Source organism: Lampris incognitus, chromosome 12 (genome assembly GCF_029633865.1).
Source record: "Lampris incognitus isolate fLamInc1 chromosome 12, fLamInc1.hap2, whole genome shotgun sequence".
NCBI lineage: Eukaryota > Metazoa > Chordata > Actinopteri > Lampriformes > Lampridae > Lampris > Lampris incognitus.
In genome coordinates this window covers 20,837,461-20,859,849 of record NC_079222.1, presented here as the reverse complement: position 1 = coordinate 20,859,849, position 22,389 = coordinate 20,837,461, and the positions used below count along the sequence as shown (strand labels likewise).

General features: G+C 39.3%; 1 protein-coding gene across 2 annotated transcripts in view; it reads right to left on the bottom strand.

Annotated features, from left to right (window-relative positions):
* Nucleotides 1-22,389, bottom strand: part of eng (endoglin) — a 76,961-nt gene that overhangs the window by 5,724 nt on the left and 48,848 nt on the right. For both annotated transcript variants that reach the window (XM_056290324.1, XM_056290325.1), the window contains 6 exons: nucleotides 18,850-19,024; nucleotides 15,692-15,872; nucleotides 15,024-15,129; nucleotides 14,635-14,830; nucleotides 8,973-9,124; nucleotides 702-932 (listed from right to left, as the gene is read on the bottom strand). In XM_056290324.1, coding sequence (XP_056146299.1) covers nucleotides 702-932; nucleotides 8,973-9,124; nucleotides 14,635-14,830; nucleotides 15,024-15,129; nucleotides 15,692-15,872; nucleotides 18,850-19,024 — 1,041 coding nt within the window. The remainder of the gene's footprint in view (nucleotides 1-701; nucleotides 933-8,972; nucleotides 9,125-14,634; nucleotides 14,831-15,023; nucleotides 15,130-15,691; nucleotides 15,873-18,849; nucleotides 19,025-22,389) is intronic.

Here is a 22,389-nt window from a genome sequence, read left to right as displayed (position 1 = left end):
TGTTGTAGTAATCATTAAATTCAGTAAAAGCAGATGCCACTTCAAATTATGGCTATATCACAACTACTTCTCTATTTTCCATCCATACCTAATCCAAACTACTTATCCTACTCTCAGGGTCGCGGGGATTATGGAGCCTATCCCAGCAGTCATTGGGTGGCAGGCGGGGGAGACACCCTGGACAGGCCGGAAGGCCATCACAGGGCCCGCACACACACACACACACACACACACACACACACACACACACACACACACACACACACATATTCATACCTAGGGACAATTTAGCATGGCCGATTCACCTGCCATACATGTCTTTGGACTGTGGGAGGAAACCAGAGCCCCCGGAGGAAACCCACGCAGACACGGGGAGAACATGCAAACTCCACACAGAGGACGACCCGGGACGACCCCCAAGGTTGGACTACCCCGGGGCTCAGACCCAGGACCTTCTTGCTGTGAGGCGACCACACTAACAGTTGCGCTACTGTGTGGCCCCTATCTATTTTGTTTACTTCCATTTTCTTAATTGAAGAGAACCTTCTACAAAACCTTATAAACAGAAGTAAAATAACTGGTTAAACTGCTAGAGCAAATTTTATCGTACCCAATACATAAAACAAGCAAGTACAATTTTCTAAGAGTCTTAATTAAAAAAAAATATTTTGCCCATGCCTTTCATGAGCATATTCTCTTACCTTATTGTAGCAAAGATTCACAAAACATTCCAGCTCCCAGGTAGAAGAGCCTAACTCCTGAAGTTGGTCCAAAGAGAAGATGACTCGGGCACGATTAGCGCAGACTCTTGAGGAGCAGTCCTGGCTGACAAAAGGCATCTCCTTCTCCACTGGGCATGAGCTTTTGGAGCGCATAGAGCAGCGGATTACCTTGATCATTAGGACAAGCTCCCCTAAAGTATCCCCTAAGATCTAAACGAAACAGAGGACAAATAAAATATGCATTAGTGAAGTGATGGAAATTACTTGCATCAGCCAAAAGGCCACTAAATAAGGTTTAGGGATTTCCATATGTTACCTCTCTTGTCTTTGTGCTACTGAAGAGTGACATGCACCTCAATGGTCCTGTTTGTTTATCTAAAACAATTCTAACTATCCATACAGGCATGTGAATGGCAAAGGACCAAAAAAAAAAAAAAAACAGAAAAAAACAGAAAAAAAAACCCAAAGAAGAAAAAAAAACAGAAAAATATACAGAGGGAAGTGCATGGCGTGGCAGCACCCCCCCCCCCCACACACACACAGTGACACTTCAAACCTTTTCCAGAAATCTAGGGCCACAAGTTTGCTCCATAGTGCTGATCCAGAACCTGTCCTTAGAAACAGGTAAGCCCAAACTGGTGGCAGCTCTAAAGCATGAGGATGGTGAAGTATGACCCATGACAGGAACTTTAAAAAAAATCATTTTAATGTATTTTACATTGTTTATGTACTTAGCAGACGCAGCTTAGAATGATCTTGATCTCTTTTTAAAGTTTTAAAAACCCAACTTCAAAATTTAAATGTGCCACAAGCAACTTTTAATAAGTCAAAAGAAGGCCTCATTTTTTTATGCCTCTTTAGCATTTGCAGCATTTAGCAAGGCTGCACACGCCTCTTCTGAAAATTGTGTCTGGCATTCACAGCTGCTGCCACAATGGCATCTTTGGCCAATTTCTTTCCATGTATGCTGGGAATCAAGAATAATGGATATTATCTTTAGAATGTAAGAATAGTCAATTCCCTTCATTTGGTTTGACAGAGAAAGGTACGGACTGGAGAGAAAAGGAATGAAAGTCAGTAGGAGCAAGATGGAATACCTATGCGTGAATGAGAGGGAGGACAGTGGACTGGTGAGGATGCAAGGAGTAGAGGTGAGGAAGGCATATGAGTTTAAATACTTGGGGACAACTGTCCAAAGTAACAGGGAGTGCAGGAGAGAGGTGAAGAAGAGAGAGCAGGCAGGGTGGAGTGGGTGGAGAAGAGTGTCAGGAGTGATTTGTGACAGAAGGGTACCAGCAAGAGTTACAGGGAAGGTTTACAAGATGGTTCTGAGACCAGCTATGTTATATGGTTTGGAGACAGTGGCACTGACGAAAAGACAGGAGGTGGATTTGGAGGTGGCAGAGTTGAAGATGCTAAGATTTTCATTGGGAGTGATGAAGAAGGACAGGATTAGGAATGATCATATTAGAGGGACCGCTCTAATTGGACCGTTTGGAGACAAAGCAAGAGAGGCAAGATTGAGATGGCTTGGACATGTGTGGAGAGATGCTGGGTATATTGGGAGAAGGATGTTGAATATGGAGCTGCCAGGGAAGAGGAAAAGAGGAAGGCCAAAGAGGAGGTCTATGGATGTGTTGAGGGAGGACATGCAGGTGGCTGGTGTGACAGAGGAAGATGCAGAGGACAGGAAGAAATGGAAACGGATGATCCGCTGTGGCGACCCCTTACGGGAGCAGCTGAAAGTAGTAGTAGTAGCAGTGGTCTGACAGAGAAAAGCAAGATAAATTATTTCTAGTGCTATACTTGCATAATCTACTCAATATCGAAATAATTTTCTATCTCCTAAGTGAGTGATTTAACGTTAAACCATTAACTCAAGCTGGGTGGGGGCTGAATTCCACTGCGGATGGAACTTCACAGTGCGATCTCCCTTATGTCCCTGACTTGTTGGCAATATTGACATGATTAACAGTAAATAGTTTATTAAGCTACACTTCAGTAACAAATAAGCTGCTGAGATGATGAAGATACTATAAATTATGTTTATATTTAGTTTGTTTGACTATTTCTGTGACTATCCGCTTTGCACAGGGCAAGAAACTAGAGCAGAGGCGGGAAGCGCGTGCGCAGAACAACACACCTACTTACCCGCATGCACTGCACATCCACACTGCCACCCTTAAAAAACAGCCTTAACCCGATTATCAAGTAAATCAATGTAAACCAGGGTTACATTGGGTGAACTCCTAACATTACTGGACAACATTCACAAGAAATACAAACCCCAATTCCAGTGAAGTTGGGACGTTGTGTAAAACATAAATAAAAACAGAATACAATGATTTGCAAATCCTTTTCGACCTATATTCAATTGAATACACTACAAAGACAAGATACTTAATGTTCAAACTGATAAACTTTATTGTTTTTTTGCAAATATTCACTCATTTTGAATTTGATGCCTGCAACACGTTCCAAAAAAGCTGGGACACGGGCATGTTCACCACTGTGTTACATCACCTTTCCTTTTAACAACACTCAATAAGCGTTTGGGAACTGAGGACACTAACTGTTGAAGCTTTGTAGGTGGAATTCTTTCCCATTCTTGCTTGATGTGAGACTTCAGTTGCTCAACAGTCCAGGGTCTCCATTGTCGTATTTTGCACTTCATAATGCGCCACACATTTTCAATGGGAGACAGGTCTGGACTGCAGGCAGGCCAGTCTAGTACCAGCACTCTTTTACTGCAAAGCCATGCTGTTGTAACACGTGCAGAATGTGGCTTGGCATTGTCTTGCTGAAATAAGCAGGGATGTCCCCAAAAAAGACGTCGCTTGGATGGCAGCATATGTTGCTCCAAAACCTGTATGTACCTTTCAGCATTAATGGTGCCTTCACAGATGTGCAAGTTACCCATGCCATGGGCACAAACACACCCCCATACCATCACAGATGCTGGCTTTTGAACTTTGTGCTGATAACGATCTGAATGGTCCTTTTCCTCTTTAGCCCGGAGGACACGACGTCCATGATTTCCAAAAATAATTAGAAACGTGGACTCGTCAGGCCACAGCACACTTTCCACTTTACATCAGTCCATCTCAGATGAGCTTGGGCCCAGAAAGCGGCGTTTCTGGGTGTTGTTGATATATGGCTTTCGCTTTGCATGGCACAGTTTTAACTTGCACTTGTAGATGTAGCGACGAACTGTTAACTGACAATGGTTTTCCGAAGTGTTCCTGAGCCCACGTGGTAATATGCTTTACAGAATGATGTCGGTTTTTAATGCAGTGCCGCCTGAGGGATTGAAGGTCACAGGCATTCAATGTTGGTTTTCGGCCTTGCCGCCTACGTGCAGAGATTTCTCCGGATTCTCTGAATCTTTTGATGATATTATGGACTGTAGATGATGAAATCCCTAAATTGTTTGCAATTGTACATTCAGAAACGTTGTTCTTAAACTGTTGGACTATTTGCTCATGCAGTTGTTCACAAAGTGGTGAACCTCGCCCCATCCTTGCTTGTGAAGGACTGAGCCTTTCGGGGATGCTCCTTTTACACCCAAACATGACACTCGCCTGTTTCCAATTAACCTGTTCACCAGTGGAATGTCCAAACAGGTGTTTTTGAGCATTCCTCAACTTTCCCAGTCTTTTGTTGCCTCTGTCCCAGCTTCTTTGGAACATGTTGCAGGCATCAAATTCAAAATGAGTGAATATTTGCAAAAAACAATAAAGTTTATCAGTTTGAACATTGAATATCTTGTCTTTGTAGTGTATTCAATGGAATATAGGTCGAAAAGGATTTGCAAATCATTGTATTCTGTTTTTATTTATGTTTTACACAATGTCCCACCTTCATTGGAATTGGGGTTTGTATGTAAGAAATGTGCCATAACCTCTTACATAAGGATGACTTGAAAAGCAGCCATTCATACAGCCAAGTGTTGCATGTGGCTTTACAGCTGGCTGGTTTATTAATTTAGCAGGCTAAGTTTTCAGATATGCAAACACTAGTAATTTAGTTACATAAAAACAGTGACATAACAAGCAAAGTGGCAAGCCATGGGACACTGCGGTAAGTGAAAATCAATCAACAACGGATAATCTGGTTGATCAATCGACAACAAAATCAAAGACCTGCATCTTATACGTATATATTAGACACATCACAAGAAATAATCTTGACATACTTGAATTATCTGATCTGAAACGGCTATCCTCTTGTCAACTGACGACCTGCCACTAACAGGTGTGGTACGCAGGTGTGGAATTGAGCATGTTGAGCTCGAGCTCAACGCAAACAAACATCCTCGTGGATACTTCGGAAAAGAAAAAAAAATCCTCATGCACTTCAGCCAATAGATGTCCTCAAATCCTCTCCAGTTCAGTCGGACAGCTCACCCCCCCCCAAAAAAAAGAATAAATTAAAAGAATAAATAAATACGTATGTACATGATTCACGTGGGTCACACTTCAGGTCGGATCATATACTTGATCAATAGTTAATACAATAAAAGTACTCAAGGAAGGAAAAGAAATCAATAATGAGCAATAATCCTTTCGACTATATTTACAGGTGTTGCAAGGTTATCCTTCTCTTTCGCATTAAACTAATGGTGCTCTGACAAAATCCATGCTCATGTGCATGTGCGCAAGCTACTATAGCACTAAGAGCATTTGACTAATAAATCTAAACCTGCTAATACATGAATATCAAAAGTTGAATAACGAGAAAAAATAGTATTGTAAATGCACTGACAAGTTAAACCTTAACTCGCTATGGAAACTGGAAGTTTCAAGTTTAAAACAGGAACACAATCAAAAATTACTAGAAAGTAACTGAACATTATGGGAAATTGCCCCATACTTATACGGATGGCCTACTGCACAGTAAATACATAAAACCATCATGGTCAGAACATCCACATCATCCCAGGTGCAACCAAGCCCATTTCATAAATTAAAAAAAAAAAGCCACATAGGCATATATGTGGCAGCGGCTTAGCAAAGAGAATGAAAAAGCTCCAGCTGTCAAAGAACAATGAGCTGTTTTTTTTTTTGTTGGTTTTTGTTTTTCCCCCCACACTTCAAAAGTACTCTTTGGTAAAATCAGCACATCACTTTTCATCCTTAATAATTTGATAGAAGTATAATCTAAGTATAGATAGGTAAATGAAAAGTGAATTGTTTATTTTAAGCATGGATGGGGATGCAAATATCCGAATACAAAAATTATGGGATATGGAAAAATATAATTCCACTTTTGCCTGGACATAATAAGTAGCGATTTGACTGAAAGATGACACATCTTTATTTTATAAATCTACTCTCCAAGACATTGAGATATGCAGATGTTTTTAATTTTTAAAAGAAATACTCTACTGTACTTACTGTTATACTGTATTATACTTTTTACAATGCAATCATTTTAGTTTTAATTTGCCATATAAATGAATGCAAAGACGGATAGGATGCTGGATGGTATGCTATGAAAGTCTTACAAGGAGATTGGTCCATAAAATGCTGCTTTTTATTGGATGCTCACATTTATCAAAGAACTAATAAATCATCCTCTTACCAACACATTAGCCTAAATAGTATTTTCTTCAGGAAATATAAGTAAAACTGTGTTTCTGATTAAAGCTACTCAGAGCCAAACACATCCCTTATGTATGTATAATTTGTATTAATCTTTTTTTAGATATTGCACCATATGAGTACGAATAAAGTTGCAATTCAAGAAAAATAAAAAATGAAATCAAATTATAAATGACAGCTTAAATTCAAAGTCATCATATATTTCATAAAATCTTAAATGATAAATGAAAGTTGTAAAAAATATTTGCTGTGTGGAAAGGTGGAAGTGTTAAAGGTGTGTTATTAAGAATGTGAAGTTACTACCGAAGAGCATTTTGCTTTTACAAAATGTTTCAGAACAAAATGTTATAACCCATAAAACTTGTGAAATCATTTGCAACTTGTCTTGCTGAATGTTTTTAATTATCTTGTTGTGGTTGATCTGATCGTCCAGCAGAGGTCATGGCTAAATAGCCATTCTAGACTTGACTTGACTTGTCGCCTATAAATCCAGCTGGTCACTATTATAACCCATCTCCACTACCCAAAATTGTGCTCTTTTGGGCTGTGCGGGGCTGGGTCCAATAAACCCCAGCTGCTTCTTGATGTGTTTCCAATACATACAGAGCTAATGTGTCATGGGGCTGCCAATAACTGACTAATTGTCACAGCTTGAATGTCATCAGTAGTCCAAAGACTCCAATTGTGTTGATTTATCGATTATTTACTGGTCTGTAACATTCATCTTCAACAACTTTTGCTTATTTATAATTTTTTTTCTGACACATGCATCAACCCACCAATGATATAATGATGAACTGACCACAAGAGATATCATTACACATTTCAATTCTAATAAGGCAAGCAACAAGTATCAAACCAAGCCAAAATCTTATACAATTAGTTCCCAAAATCAAGCAGGCTGGTGTAATGGAAGTTAATATAGAAACTCGATTTTCATGGTCAATCAAGCATAGATAGCTCTATTGTGGGGGGGGGGGGACAAAAAAAAACACATTAGTCTGCCTTGAAATTTCTGAAGCATTTAGCGTCAGCAGTATGGAGTCATGGCAAGACATTTAACAATTTCTGTCTTTTATTAGTGGAGATTAAGAGTCGCCGATAACTCAGAAGCCAGGTGATGCACTACTTATTGCTTTTTCGTTTATCCCCCGAGGTAGATTTATAGACTGTTTTTGAAGCATATGTACTGAGTAAGGAAGCAAAGAGCAAAGCCTTCACTGTTGTGACAAAGCTTCTGGTCTGCCATGTGTCATCACTCCAGTGTAGATCCGCTATAACCCATGAGCAGGAAATAAACAGCGGGCTCACTGCCCTTGTCAAAATCCCAATCCTACAATTCTGATCAGAGGAGCACATAGAGTATGGAAAGTAGAGCAAAATCAGGACACTGTCAGCTGTGTCCATCACTGTTTGTGACAATAATGACAGAGCTACTGAAAATTAATTGCTATATGCAAAATAAATTGTTTTCGCACATCTTCCTACACACCACCCTGCCCCTCAGAAATCAATTACAACATACTTTACTTGTGTATGGAGAGCATAACATATATTCATAAACATGAAAGTGGTTAAATCAGGGTGTGAATGCTCATTTATTGTAGTTCATGTTAGCATGCTGCATATGATAATAAAATCAACATGCTATGATTTAGCAGATTGTTTATTCATATTCATTTATGCTAGTCCAATCCATGTTATATTTTGGCAGTTTCTCTGATATGGTGCATTCATTGAGAATGTTCATTGAAAATGTTCCATGACTAATAGAAATTGTTTCAATTTACTTTCTTGTTATGTTTATCGTCACATTTGTGTTTCTTGAACCATTGACACTATATGTTATTGATTTTATTTTTGAGTAGTCCTAATTTGTGCTCCTAATGTTTGCCCAGAATTTCATAAATCCAACTTTACTTTATTGAACTGATAACCCTGTTGGGTTTAGTGATTACTTTCTATCTCAACCTAAACATGTCGTCACTCTGGCACATTCATATTTGCAAAAAAAACAATTACAGTATGTGAATGGTTAGAATCCATGACCATGATAATATCTATAAGTGTGGGCTTAGAGACTCAAGACACAAATGTGATGACTTTAGGATTGACTTGCAAGAACTGAACACGATTTAAAACTTGACATTGACTTTAACACTGATGTCTCATGACTTTAATTGGACTTGAGCCTTTTGACTTGAATGTCTTGATACCCTCTCCAAACCCAAAGATAAAATGCTTTTAAAAAGTGTGCAGCCAATCAACTCTCCATTTCCATAAATACAGCTCCACTTTGAACTAACCTGTAATGAATTCAAATTTTAAAAAGCATTCAGAATTTGAGAAAAATTTAGAATATTAACTATTACCCTGATGTTAAATTTGATGAAAAGCACACACTAACTAGTTTAGGACTTGAAACTCAAAGTTTAGGACTTGAGATGACTTGGGACTTGACTGCCAGCACTTGAGACTTACTACTTGTGATGTGGAAAACAAGGACTTCATCCTACCTCTGCCAATATCCTCAACAAATGTAAAGGTATTTGGTTTTTTTTGCTTTGTTTTTAAATGTGAGATAATTAGGACACTGTAAAGAGAGGAAAATAATTTGATGTTGTATTGCCGTTAAAAGGATTCTCACCTCTGCATAGATTTTTTTGTCATTCTGCACCGTTGTGTTGGGCTTCAGGAGCAAACGGTAGTCTGGGGAGGTGTACAGCAGCATCAACAGGGGCATTTGTTGAGGGGCCCTGGTGGCAATTGTGCTCACTGGTTTTTGTACTGGTTCTGTGACTAAAACCAAAAAAGGCAAAAAAGAAAAAAAATAAGTAAATAAAAATATGACATTTTCTGCATATCACTGTTGTAATAATATAAGATTTAATTTTTTTCAGTCAACATCATATAAATGCACTGTTCTCTTATGTTTGTAGCATTATCAGGTATACAATAAAATACTTTTGAAAAAGACACATTAACGAACCTAGAAAATCTTCATATTCCTAAAGAAATAGTTTGCTTTACTGCATAGAACAACACAAGAAAAAGTTTATTATGACAGCTGTGGTGACAGTGATGATAAAGATGATGATTACCATATGAATACACATGATACACTATGTGAGGCCTAGCCTGGTGCACTTATGTCCTAGAAGAATTCATTAGCCAATTAGTTAGAGAATTATATAGAACATCAATTAGTCATCTCCCAGGTACAGCAGTGTCATTTACTAAACTACCTAAACCAGCTGTCCCACAGGGTTAAATTTGTGAGTCTAGGCATATCATTACAGTTATGAAGTGGCCACTTCCTTCACCAGTGTTTGACTGACTTGGGTTCTTAAGACCGCTAGAAAGTGTTACACTGCATGCCAGCATATTTGATCCACCACTTCCAAATCCCCTGTCAGCAGACACAACATACAGTTATGGCAGTGTTATCCATCTGCATTTGTATACCAACATTCCAGTGAAAGTTCACTTAATATCAATCTAGCATCTATCTACTACCAACCTAACATTCACATGCATAATGCAGTTTCAATCTCAGACATGTGAAGAATAGAAATCTCCTAACAAATCAGTTTACCAGCTTTACTTGCTTCTCTCTTTTCACTAACTAGTGCATACTCTATCAAGTGCTACAGCACCAGCCCAAAATGTAGGCAGCACAGTTGCACACTTATTTGCACATATGTTATTGATGCTATTGCACCCGCTAAGGTAAATGTTGTCTCTGGTAAGAAAAGATCTCCATGGAAATGTGCCACGTTGGTCAAAATAATTTTTTTTTTAAAAAAGAGTCATAAAGCTCAACGCAGGTGGCGAAAAAAATATCTTACTGTTCATTATGAAATCTATAAAGAGAGACTGCACATTTATAACTTGGAACTGAGAAACGCAAGGCAGTCTTACTTCTCTGACATTACTGTGCATTGTTTTCTACTGTCGACAGGGTAACAAACCCCCCAGTGGCAGTAGCATCTGAATTTCTATCTACCAAGGCCTGTAATGAATTTGCCTCCTTCTTTGATGACACATTTCAGAAAATTAGACAGGATGCCAGTGCTCCCATACTAGGTACAGAGCATATGTTGTCCCTAAGTCCACCCCAAATCAATTCAAATAGCATGTCATAATTTGATCATATCAACAATAAAAACTTGGGGGACATTATACAACATCTGAAATCTTCCTCCTACTGCCTTGGTATTCTACCAACAGGGCTTTTCAAAAATGTTTCTAATCGCATGTCCTCAGATCTTCTACAAATTGTCACCACATATCTTCTCTCAGGTCTCCTCCTACAGGCCTTGAAAACTGCAGTCATCAGGCCACTCTTAAAAAAGAATAATCTAGAATCTTCACTAATGAACAGTTTTGGGCGCATATCAAACTCCGGGTTTCTGAATGAAATAATTGAAAGAGGGGTTTTACAGCAGCTCACCACCTTTTTGCACCAAACAACAGTTTCTATGTCTTCCGGTCAGGATTTTGACAAGACCACAGCACTGAGATTGCTCTTGTTAAGGTCTTTAATGACATCTGCTTAAACACAGACAGTGGCAGAATCTCAGTCATGGTATTATTTATTAGTATATGGTAGGATTTATTATTGGATCTCAGTGCTGCATTTGACACAGTTGACTACAACATATTAATGGACCAATTGGAAAACTGGGTGGGACTTTCTGGCACAGCATTAAACTGGTTTGAATCCTACTTAAAAGTCAGGGACTACTTTGACTCTATGGGTGATTACAAATCAGAGTAAACACAAAAAATGACTTGTGGAATTCCCCAAGGCTCCATTCTGGGACCGCTTTTGTTTAACATTTACAGTGGTGCTTGAAAGTTTGTTAACCCTTTAGAATGTTCCATATTTCTGCATAAATATGACCTAAAACATCATCAGATTTTCACACAAATCCTAAAATTAGATAAAGATAACCCAGTTAAACAAATGAGACAAAAATATTATACTTGGTCATTTATTTATTGAGGAAAATTATCCAATATGGCAAAAGTATGTGAACCTCTAGGATAAGCAATTCATTTGAATATGAAATTAGAGTCAGGTGTTTTCGGTCAATGGGATGACAATCAGGTGTGAGTGGGGCCCTGTTCTATTTAAAGAACAGTGAGTTATCAAAGTCTGATCGTCACAATACATGTTTGTGGAAGTGTAGCATTGCAAGAACAAATGAGATTTCTGAGGACCTCAGAAAAAACACTGTTGATGCTCATCAGGCTGGAAAAGGTTACAAAACCATCTCTAAAGAGTTTGGACTCCACCAATCCACAGTCAGACAGATTGTGTACAAATGGAGGAAATTCAAGATCATTGTTACCCTCCCCAGGAGTGGTCGACCATCAAAGATCACTCCAAGAGCAAGGTGTGTAATAGTCAGCCAGGTCACAAAGGAACCCAGGGTAACTTCTAAGCAACTAAAGGCCTCTCTCACATTAGCTAATGTTAATGTTCATGAGTCCACCATCAGGAGAACGCTGAACAACCATGGTGTGCATGGCAGGGTTGCAAGGAGAAAGCCACTGCTCTCCAAAAAGAACATAGCTGCCTGTCTGCAGTTTGCTAAAGATCACGTGGACAAGCCAGAAGGCTGTTGGAAAAATGTTTTGTGGCTGGATGAGACTAAAATCGAACTTTTTGGTTTAAATGAGAAGTGTTATGTTTGGAGAAAGGAAAACACTGCATTCCAGCATAAGAATCTTATCCCATCTGTGAAACATGGTGGTGGTAGTATCATGGTTTGGGCCTGTTTTGCTGCATCTGGGCCAGGACGGCTTGCCATCATTGATGGAACAATGAATCCTGAATTATACCAGTGAATTCTTAAGGAAAATATCAGGACATCTGTCTGTGAACTGAATCCCAAGAGAACGTGGGTCATGCAGCAAGACAATACCCTAAGCACACAAGTCGTTCTACCAAAGAATGGGCCAAGTCAAAGTCCTGACCTTAACCCAATCGAAATGTGGAAGGACCTGAAGAGAGCAGTTCATGTGAGGAAACCCACCAACATCCCAGATGTGAAGCTGTTCTGTATGGAGGAATGGGCTAAAAATCCTCCAAGCCAATGTGCACACTGATCAACAGTTACCAGAAATTTGTAGTCACAGTTATTGCTGCACAAGGGGGGGGGGGGTCACACTAGCATTTTCCTCAATAAATAAATGAGCAAGTACAATATTTTTGTCTCATTTGTTTAACTGAGTTCTCTTTATAAACTTTTAGGACTTGTGAAAATCTGATGATGTTTTAGGTCATATTTATGCAGAAATATAGAAAAGTGTGTCAAGAGCCAGCATTGGCAGTACTATTGGCAATTGCTAGTGCTGCCTCTGTCTTTCTGTCTGTCAGTGCTGATAGGTGTGCTGGTACACCTAAATCAAAAAAATATTAATGTCAATAGCTGCAGCTGTGTTTATCCTGCTATGTTTACACCACAGCCAAGCCTGGCCTGGCATGTTTTGACCTTTACATGTTTTTTAGCCTGCAGAAATCAGCAAACTCACGAAAATGGTGTGGGGTTTAGTTACTCTTTAATAAAATTGTCCCTCCTGCAATAAGCAAGCAACTCAAAGGAAGTTGACAATGTTAACAGAATTTCTCAGTTTGAGAATGAGTCATTTTTTTCACTGTGATGTGCTGCTTCAATGTTAACTTCACTTTCTCTCAGCTATTCCTTTAAGTTTTTCAATCTCTTTTATAAAGTAAGAGTGAATAGCTTCACTTCAGTCCTGTCAGTAACTCTGGCCAATTTTCCTCTAGGTATATTTTCTTCTTGTTCTTTCCTTCTTTGGCTTTTTTACTTACCATGCACCAAGTCTGATATTTTATCTCTGGCACCTGCTTCCTCTGCCCTAGAACTACTGATAATGTGCAATCACTTTTTATCTACCACTAAATTTCTTTTGGCTAGATTGGGGTAATACTGCATCTAAACTGTGTAAAGATGATCTCAGACATAGGGTTCCATTGTTGGGCTGGCGCAGGGCCAGCAGAGACACGAATGAAGGCTGATTGGTAAGTTCCTCAGTGAAAAGGTGACTTTTCCCTGCCTACACTTGTTTGGTAATTTCATGGTTTGAAAGAAACCCACCTGCACTGAGATGGGTGGGTTGGGACAGCTGAGGGTGTGTTAATACAGATCCAGTGGTGCAGTACAATGTTGGTATCAATTTAGGTTTGTAACTGCACTCAAGCCTATGCCAACTCAGACCATGTCCAAGTGCAAATGCAGGTGCAGGATGCATGGCTATATGTATCCAAATGTATTTTGATGATTGTTATCCAATGCATTTTACCCCGCTGAGATAAATCGCTAAACCAACAGCAACAACTAAATGAATGCAACCTTCTGAATAATTTAATCAGAAAAAATGCCAATATGTGGCTGTTGAATTTGAGTCAAATCAAAGACAATTTGCCTTCATCATGAAGTATGGAAAATGGTTACACTTTATTTTAGGGGGTCGGACAGGGTCAGAAATTACCTAGTAATTTCTTAGTAATAAGGCGGTAATTATTACGTAATTTCTTAGAAATAAGGTTGAAATTACCTTGTAATTTGGGTAAGGCTTAGGGTTAGGTTTAGGGTTAGCTGTAAAATTACCTGTAAAAACTACCACCTTATTACTAGGAAATTACAAGGTAATTCCGACCCCCTAAAATAAAGTGTTACCTGGAAAATTCACCCTAACTTAGTAAAGTGAGTGTCTGTCTGGTCCAGTAAGATGTGCCCACTGGTACAAATAATCTCTACTACATATACATTTGGTCATGAGTCCCCTGGGTCACAGTATTCCTGCAGAATTCCTGGGGCACAGGAGTCAATTCTACTATCATCCTGTGAGCAGGATGGGACGGAAGAATTTATTTTACTGAGTCACGGTATTGGGGTGTGAAATACACTCTCACGTCAACCTGTAGACTAAACTATTGTGTCCATTGTGAGAACACTGAAGGCAATTTGTAAGTTATGTCAGTCAGGCTGTTGAATAATAATCTTCCTTCGTGTTGCTTCAAATATATATATATATATGGCGGGTTTTTTTTCGAAACCGTCAATGGTGTATGTGTGTGTATACACACATACTTATTCCAAGAGGGCATAAGTACAGGGAAATAATTTACTGCCGCCTGATTTCTTAGATCAAAGTTAACCGAGGAGCAAAACAGAGCTGTTCTCATAGTCTTGTGCTTGCTTAAAGCAAAATACTTTTTTCCTTTCATTTATATATGCTTTTGAGTTTCATATTTTTCATATTCTAATATGTACCTGTAGGGTAGTCTCTTTTCCGAAGTACCATTAACACCATAGAACCCTCTGGTCTGATTTCAGTGTAGATGGTGAAAGTTTTGGCTTTGAAATAATCCAAGGCCTTCTTTTGCACATCTTCTGCATTGTCACTGGTCATTGTTACTGCCGGCAGAAGCTTGTGTTCAATGCCGCTGAGCACGATCTCATTATTAGACTGTAAAAGAGAAAAAATAAAGAGTTGTGCTAGTTAAAGGGCTGGAAAGAAATTTAAATCAAAACAATAGAAGTCTTTAGCCCCATGATGAAATTGTGTTAACAAAAACATTATGGTTTCATGATCTGGTTCTAGAACAAAAGTTTGTTACAATGATAAACATGTTACAAAAAATGTGGGTCATGTTCCTTACACAAAATTTTGCATGTCTTGGGTTGTGGAAACTCCATGTGGTACCCTGAGGACCTCTGAGGAACACACCAATAACCTTCTCTGTATCCAAATAAACTGATACATTGCTAAAACAAAAAGAACAGAAAAAATATGAACTTTTAGCTTGCTCTGTGACAGCTGCATATCATACAACACATTAATCTATGTGGTATACACAGATACATAAAGTCATACCTTCTTACCTACCTGTTGATGGTAAAACCATGGATTAACATTAAACTAGTGAACTTACTCTTTTTGACTTCAGTCCTGCTTTTGACACGAATAACATTTCCATTTTAACGTATCTTAAATTTACTTATTTTGACAAAAATGGTCAAAACTCGGCCAATTTGACTCTAAATAATCCTGGTTGTCTGACTGTTGTGGAATTGATTCACAACTAAATAATGTCTTACTAATTAATTTTAAAAAATCTTGTGATCTTATGTTATTTGGTTTTTCTGTGACTTGTTACATACAAAATAGTGTTTTCTTAGGATACCATTGTCATGAATTATTACTGCACATACAGAATGAATTTCACTACAACTGTTATAGAGCAATGTAATATTTTGTCAACTACCATAGGAAAACCGAACCAAAATACTGTATGGCACCAGTTCTAGCCAATGTTCATATTGTTACCTTATGCTGGCATTTTCAGGGATGTTGATGATGTGGAGCTCCATTTCATCACTGGGGGTTTGAGGCTGTAGGGAGCACGATTTGAATGAAGAAGCTGAAGGTGCTGCTTCAAACTTCAAAAAATGCTTCACTAATGGATCTTCATTTTCAAGAGTGCATTCACTTGATCCAGGTTTGGTTCCTATAAAATTGTGAATATTTGGAGAAACATATTTTTGCTAATATGAGTTCCTGGGGAAATATTTTTAAGTACAGGTGGTAAAAATTGTAATACATTGTAGAAAAAGACTATCACATTCTTCTGAAATATTCATCAATATTCCAAGTTATATTGACAGTTATTTAGGGTGACCATACGCCCCATTTTTCAGCCTACTTTCAGGTGTCCCGACTTATTCTCAAAAATGACCTAAATGTCCCGTATTTTCGTGCCTGGTGATTTACATGGTTATTCTGTATGTGTATTAGCAGTGTTATTGTGATCGTTTAAAGGACAATAGAGTGAATTCCGCAATTTAGAATAGCCTACGTACTATAATACCTGCTACAACCACCAAACGTATCAATCATCATTTTGTCCACCTCGCGATGCTGTCGCTCTAAGCAACAATGACCACAATTTTTAGCTGAGTGCGAAAGAAACATTGGAGGTTGCAGTAGTGTAGTGCAATGTAACAAAAGCGAGCGCGTTTCTTCAATGAACATCTTCAAAAACAGTTCAAATTCTCAAAAAAGACTTGTCAGTAGCGGATAAGAGTAAGGTTGTTTGCCAAACGTGTGGAGCTTATTTTTCGATTGCTCACGGGGGACGTACGGATGTCACTCTTCGGACAAAAAAGCATCATGATTTTTCACATCATTTTCATGTTTCTACCGCAGAGCCAATGAAAGACTGTTCATTTGCTGGGTGACAGCAAGTGAGAGGGAGGGGTTAGGGTGACCCAAATTAAGTGCGTAAATCGCTGTTAGAACGGGTTCGCAACTGTAATAAAAAGGGGAATAAATGTCCTTCTGTGAATATGTCTGAACCTCCTCTTTGTGTGGACACCCAGTGAGTTTAAAAATGCTATGATATTGACAGTGTTGAATGTTGCTCTATAGCCTACTGAATGTTAGCAATACCTTAATGCCAGTATTTGGATTAATAAAGAAGAGTTACATGAATCTGGTGTTAATATTGTGTAAATTATAGTAGCCGCTATGTATTTTAAATGGATTGCATTTGGATACGTTACTTTTGATATTATGTCCCGTATTCAGCCTCTGGGAATATGGTCACCCTATAGTTATTGTAGTTGCAGTTATTTGGCTTTGCATTTAGCGGTTGAGTCGAGAATTTAATTCTAATCTATATTCTGTGTTATATTTAAGAAGCTATGAATAACAAGTATATATGTATTTTTATGTGTTTTTCCCCTTTTTCTCCCCAATTGTATATAGCATCTGGCCAATTACCCCACTCGTCCGAGCCATCTCGGTTACTGCTCCATCTCCTCTGCCGATCCAGGGAGGGCTGCAGACTACCACATGGCTCCTCCGATACATGTGGAGTCGCCAGCCGCTTCTTTTCACCTGACAGTGAGGAATTTCACCAGGGGGACGTAACGCGAGGGAGGATCACGCTATTCCCCCCAGTTCCCCCTCCACCCCAAACAGCCGCCCCAACCGACCAGAGGAGGCACTAGTGCAGTGATCGGGACACAACCACATCCGGCTTCCCACCCGCAGACAAGGCAAATTGTGTCTGTAGGGATGCACAACCAAGCTGGAGGTAACACGGGGATTCGAACCACCAATCCCCATGTTGATAGGCAATGGAATAGACCGCCACGCCACGGAGATGCCCCAGAACAAGGATATTTTGAGATGCTTTGGATCATTGTCCTGCAAACACAGGACACTGATCAGCATCCTGTGTGAATCTGGAGATCTAAACCATCGAAATGATAACCACCAATGACAGGCCAGCCCATTGGTGTAATAGGTCAACAGAGGTAGCCAACAACCCTACAACTTTCAGCACAAACAACAAACAAAAATATTTACTTGCACTGGACATAGTAGATAAAAATTGTTGTATATTGCAGGACTGGGAAAACATTGGCTGCTTTGAATTCATAACTCCCAGTTTCATACTGATGGGAGGGCAAGGATATGGACAAATCCACGAGTCTACCATGCCATGAGTCTACATTGCTGGTCAGTGGCGTTGCTCTGATGTTTTGGGCTATGTTTTCATGGTAGATGTTGTGCCCCTTGACAAAAGTAAAACAATGGTGAAATGCCAGATATCACAAAATCCTTGCTAAAAGGTCCACCCCTTCATTGCATCAATTTAACCATCTCCATGGATTTTTTTTTTTCCCCAGCAGGATAATGCTGCATGCCACAAAATCATTGAATGTTCATCAGATTTCCATTCAGCTGGACACCTGTGGGATGAGTAGGAATTTGTTTGGGATAAAAATCTACAGCAAGCCAATTCATCATAATGCTTTAAATACCTTTTTGAGTATTGGGAAAGCTTGCTTATATCTCCGTACACTGGCTGATCATGAATGTTGTTGCATGTGGGAAAAGTTTTGGACAGCCAAGCTGTGAGGTTTATGAAATCATGCCTTCACCCTTAATAAATATGCATAATTAAATCCCACAATTATTGTGAAATGAATCCCATACATACAAAAAAAAAACTATATCATCAACGCAGTCAATTTTATTTTTTACCTCAGCAATCCTGCAATTTGTTTAGGATACTACATTAACTGTTGGTATTTTTTTCTTTAGAATTGTTTTACCCTGTTGTGTTAATGCCATTATAACATCACAAAATAAACTTTGTTCTGAAATGGATTATGGTTCAAAATAATGCTGATCTCTGACAGTCCTCTGACTGTCTTTTTGGATACCATTCTGCTCTTTTGACCTTCCTTCCTGACTCAAGATAAGAATTAATGGGCTTGATTTTACAGGAATAATTTGTGGCATAAACATGGTGTTTAATTACAAGTGATTAGCATTTACAGACATACAGATGTGAATATGAATGAAACCTATGCTTCTTAGCATATTGTAAAATGTGCAAGAAAATATACACACATTTTTAAAAACACAGTGATGAATGACATCCAATGTGCTGGTCTGCACCAAAGACTCACCCTCTCGTCCAGTAGAGGTGATGTTCCTGGGGTTTCGGATTGTGGTGAATGAGGTCACACCACCAAACTTCTCTGTTGCCCATTTGACCAGCTCCTTATTTTCAATAGGCAAGTGTTGCTTTTGGGCATTTTCTTGTTCTAAACCAATCAGGTTAATTGAAGAGTCGTTGTTCACCTGTAGAGTATGAATGAAATCATGCTGATTAGTCTCTTTAACCAGCTTTGCTTACCTGTTATAGCCAGGATCACCTTTATTGGTGAGGTACCTAAGAAATTACCATTGACCACTGAAGGTAGTAAACCAGCAATAAGCAGTCCTATCTGTCACCAAGCAATATTGAGTGAGTCAGCTTTTCTTTTAAACTAAAAAACTCTACCTCATGCTTGTTTGTTTTTGTAAAAATATAAAGTGTGCCCATCCCCCCTCACACTCTCTTTCTTTATATCGCTTAAACAGCATTTTTTTTAAACACTTAACCATCAAAATCCTCCCCCCTCCCTATTCTCTTCGCAGGGTCAATTTGAAAAGGAATGTTTATTATGGTAAAGTGTCCACGAGCCCAGTTGCACAACATCATTGGAGCCAAGGTCTTTCCTTTGCTTCCTGAGTGGGGCCGGGGAAATGGGACCTTTTTAACTTTGTGCGTCAGCAGAGTCGGCTGGAATCTGGCCCTATACGAAGTATAAATATATACATCCAGCCTGATGACCAGGCGCTCAACTGTTTCCTTGTCTGGCTCCAATGGGAAATAATGGATAAGGCCTTCATGAATGAAAGAGTCTGGGGCAGTGGTATTCCACCATGTGCCATGGAGGGCCATGTGCATGCAGATTATTTTTCCAACCCCCCTACTTAACCAGCTAGCATCATTGGTTAGTCCTGTCCTGTCTGGTTGAAGGTGTTTTAATCAGTAAAGTCAGCTTGTATAGTTTTGGGCTAGACATTGTCCGTCTTGAGAGAGAGATCCCTCCTCTGTTGCTCTCCCTGAGGTTTCTTCCTATTTTTTCTCCGTTTTTTTTTTTTTTTTAGGGAGTTGTTCCTTATCCGATGTGAGGATCTAACGACAGGATGTTGTGTTGCTGTAAAGCCCCTTGAGGCAAATTTGTAATTTGTGATGCTGTGCTATACAAATAAAATTGACTTGAATTGACTTGACTAGAAAGAAAACCTGCACATACATGGCCCTACATGGCACATAACTGAACAGCACTGGTCAGTGCCATGAATCAGTACTTAGGGACAATTCATTTTGGTAAGGGAAACTCATTAGATGGAATAGAATGATCAAGAGAGCAGTCTGCTTTAACTCACACAGGAGATAGATAGTCTGATGCCTATTTAATCTTTGGATATCAACAGTGGACTTGCTTTAAAGTCACAGCCACATTCTCATCAGCATTCTCAAAGGCATTCCATAAAGTACAATACGGTATGCAGCCGATTATGTTGTTTTGGTCTAGGAGTGACCACAGGCAAGTAAGTTTATATTTTAAAGCTGTAACATTCAACAGTAATCTAATCTAAAATGCTGTGTTAAACAAATTAGATGGGGACAGAACAGTTATGCTAGAAGATTTGTAGCCATGATGGTTTTTGGTGTAAGGGGATAGTAGTGAGCTTTATAACCTTGGAAAGAAAATCAGTATCTGTGTTCAGTTTAAGTCACTGTGTCATCAAAAGTATATGTAATTATATGCATGACTGAAAGATTAAAGTCTGCATGAGTTTACATCGGTGGGTATTTGTGTGTATGTGTGTGACAATGTGCATTTGTGGCTGAGCATGCACATGTGTGTGTGTGTGTGTGTGTGTGTGTGTGTGTGTGTGTGTGTGTGTGTGTGTGTGTGTGTGTGTGTGTGTGTGTGTGTGTGTGTGTGTGTGTTTGTTTATGTGCTTATGTGAAGTAGCTGGCACACAGAGATCAAGAAAAAGATGACGCTTTAAAAGGATGAGCAAAAGTGGAAGGACATGTATCCAGAGTGAATGACTAAAAGAAGTTGACACAAATTAGTCACTGCAGGGTTAATTAGAGTTTTTTTTTCAACTTCAGGTCAAGTTTCATCAAATCCTACAAGAGGATGTGGTCTGGGAAAAGCACTTCTCTGTCAAAAAAGAGGTCCTAGAAGGTTTTGTGATTAGAATGAATTTTACTGGGATTAAAGTGAGTAGTAGATCACACTTCACATGGATATAAAGCCCTGCATGGTCTTCATGCCTCTTTACCCTAGCAAGTACTCCTTCACAACAATAAAATGTCCTACGTCTGATGCTGACCAGACACAATTATCATGACTCTAATTTTTGTGTTTTATCTAGTAGTCTGAGCTGGTGATACCAGCGAGGTATTTGAAAAACTACCAAATAAATTAGGCCAGATTTTAAAGCCATTCAGCTGTTTGTCTGTAGCTTTATGTCATAATATCTGTAAATGTAGCATGTAATAGAATGTGTGAATGTAGTCAGTTGCAGAGTCAAGAAAAATATCCCCTTTGTATGTTTTGCAATTTCTGCTGAAAAATGGGGCCCAACGAGATTCGAAGAGGTTGCACAAAATTTTGCTGAGCTGCAGTCTATTTGAATGTAGCCATGTGAACTCCGGTCGCCTTTGGGAGTCCAAGGGGAACTGTCACTATCACAGCTGGATAGCGCACTGGGCATTCCCCCGGCCGAGTTGTCAGGCTGGTGACGTATTTCCTTAGACAGAGAACAGATGCTGCTGTTTTCAGTCTGCATGCAGTTAAGCACTATTCCTTCCCCTGTGATACTGCTCATCCCACAAAAACATCCTGCAGTCACGGCAATGTTCTCCAGAACCTCGAAAGACACGATACAGGATATGGTATCAAACTGTTGTCAGTGTATCCGACGCATGATTGCCCCATAAACTTTCCATGATCCTTAGACAAAAAGTGGTAGAAAACAAGGAGAACTGGTCCGCGGTGGTGTAGCGGTCTAAGCATCGGGTTTGTGTCGATGCAGTTTCCCACTGGGGACTGGGGTTCGCACCCCGATCTCGTCAGATCCGACTATGGCCGGACTCGATGAAGCAGCAATAATTGGCAGTGGTGTCTTCGGGAGGGGGGCAGAGTCGGCTTGTGTTCGTCACATGAATGCGTCTCTGTGTGTGTCGGAAAAAGCAGTGGTTCGGCCTGGATTCGCCTTGTCACGGAAGTGGCGAGGCGTCTCCTTCAAGACTGCCGGCCGGAGAGATGCAGTTGCCGAACGCATACAGTACGAGGGTGGGTGTTTGAATTAAAATAGGGATCGATTGGCCACTAAATTGGGAGAAAAATCAGAAATAAAAAAAAAACAAAAAAAAACAAGGAGAACTGTATTTCTAATCTGGGAACAAATTATTGGCAATTTAAAATTGGAGATACATGATGTAGGAATAGTAGTTTGATCATGCTGACTATAGTTGTTTTCGTACACTTTATACTATTGATATCTGAGTTATTTATGATAATCCCAAACCTTAATAAAAAAAATGTTACTAATCAAAAATATTTAGGTATAAAGTGGTATATCAACTGTTTCAA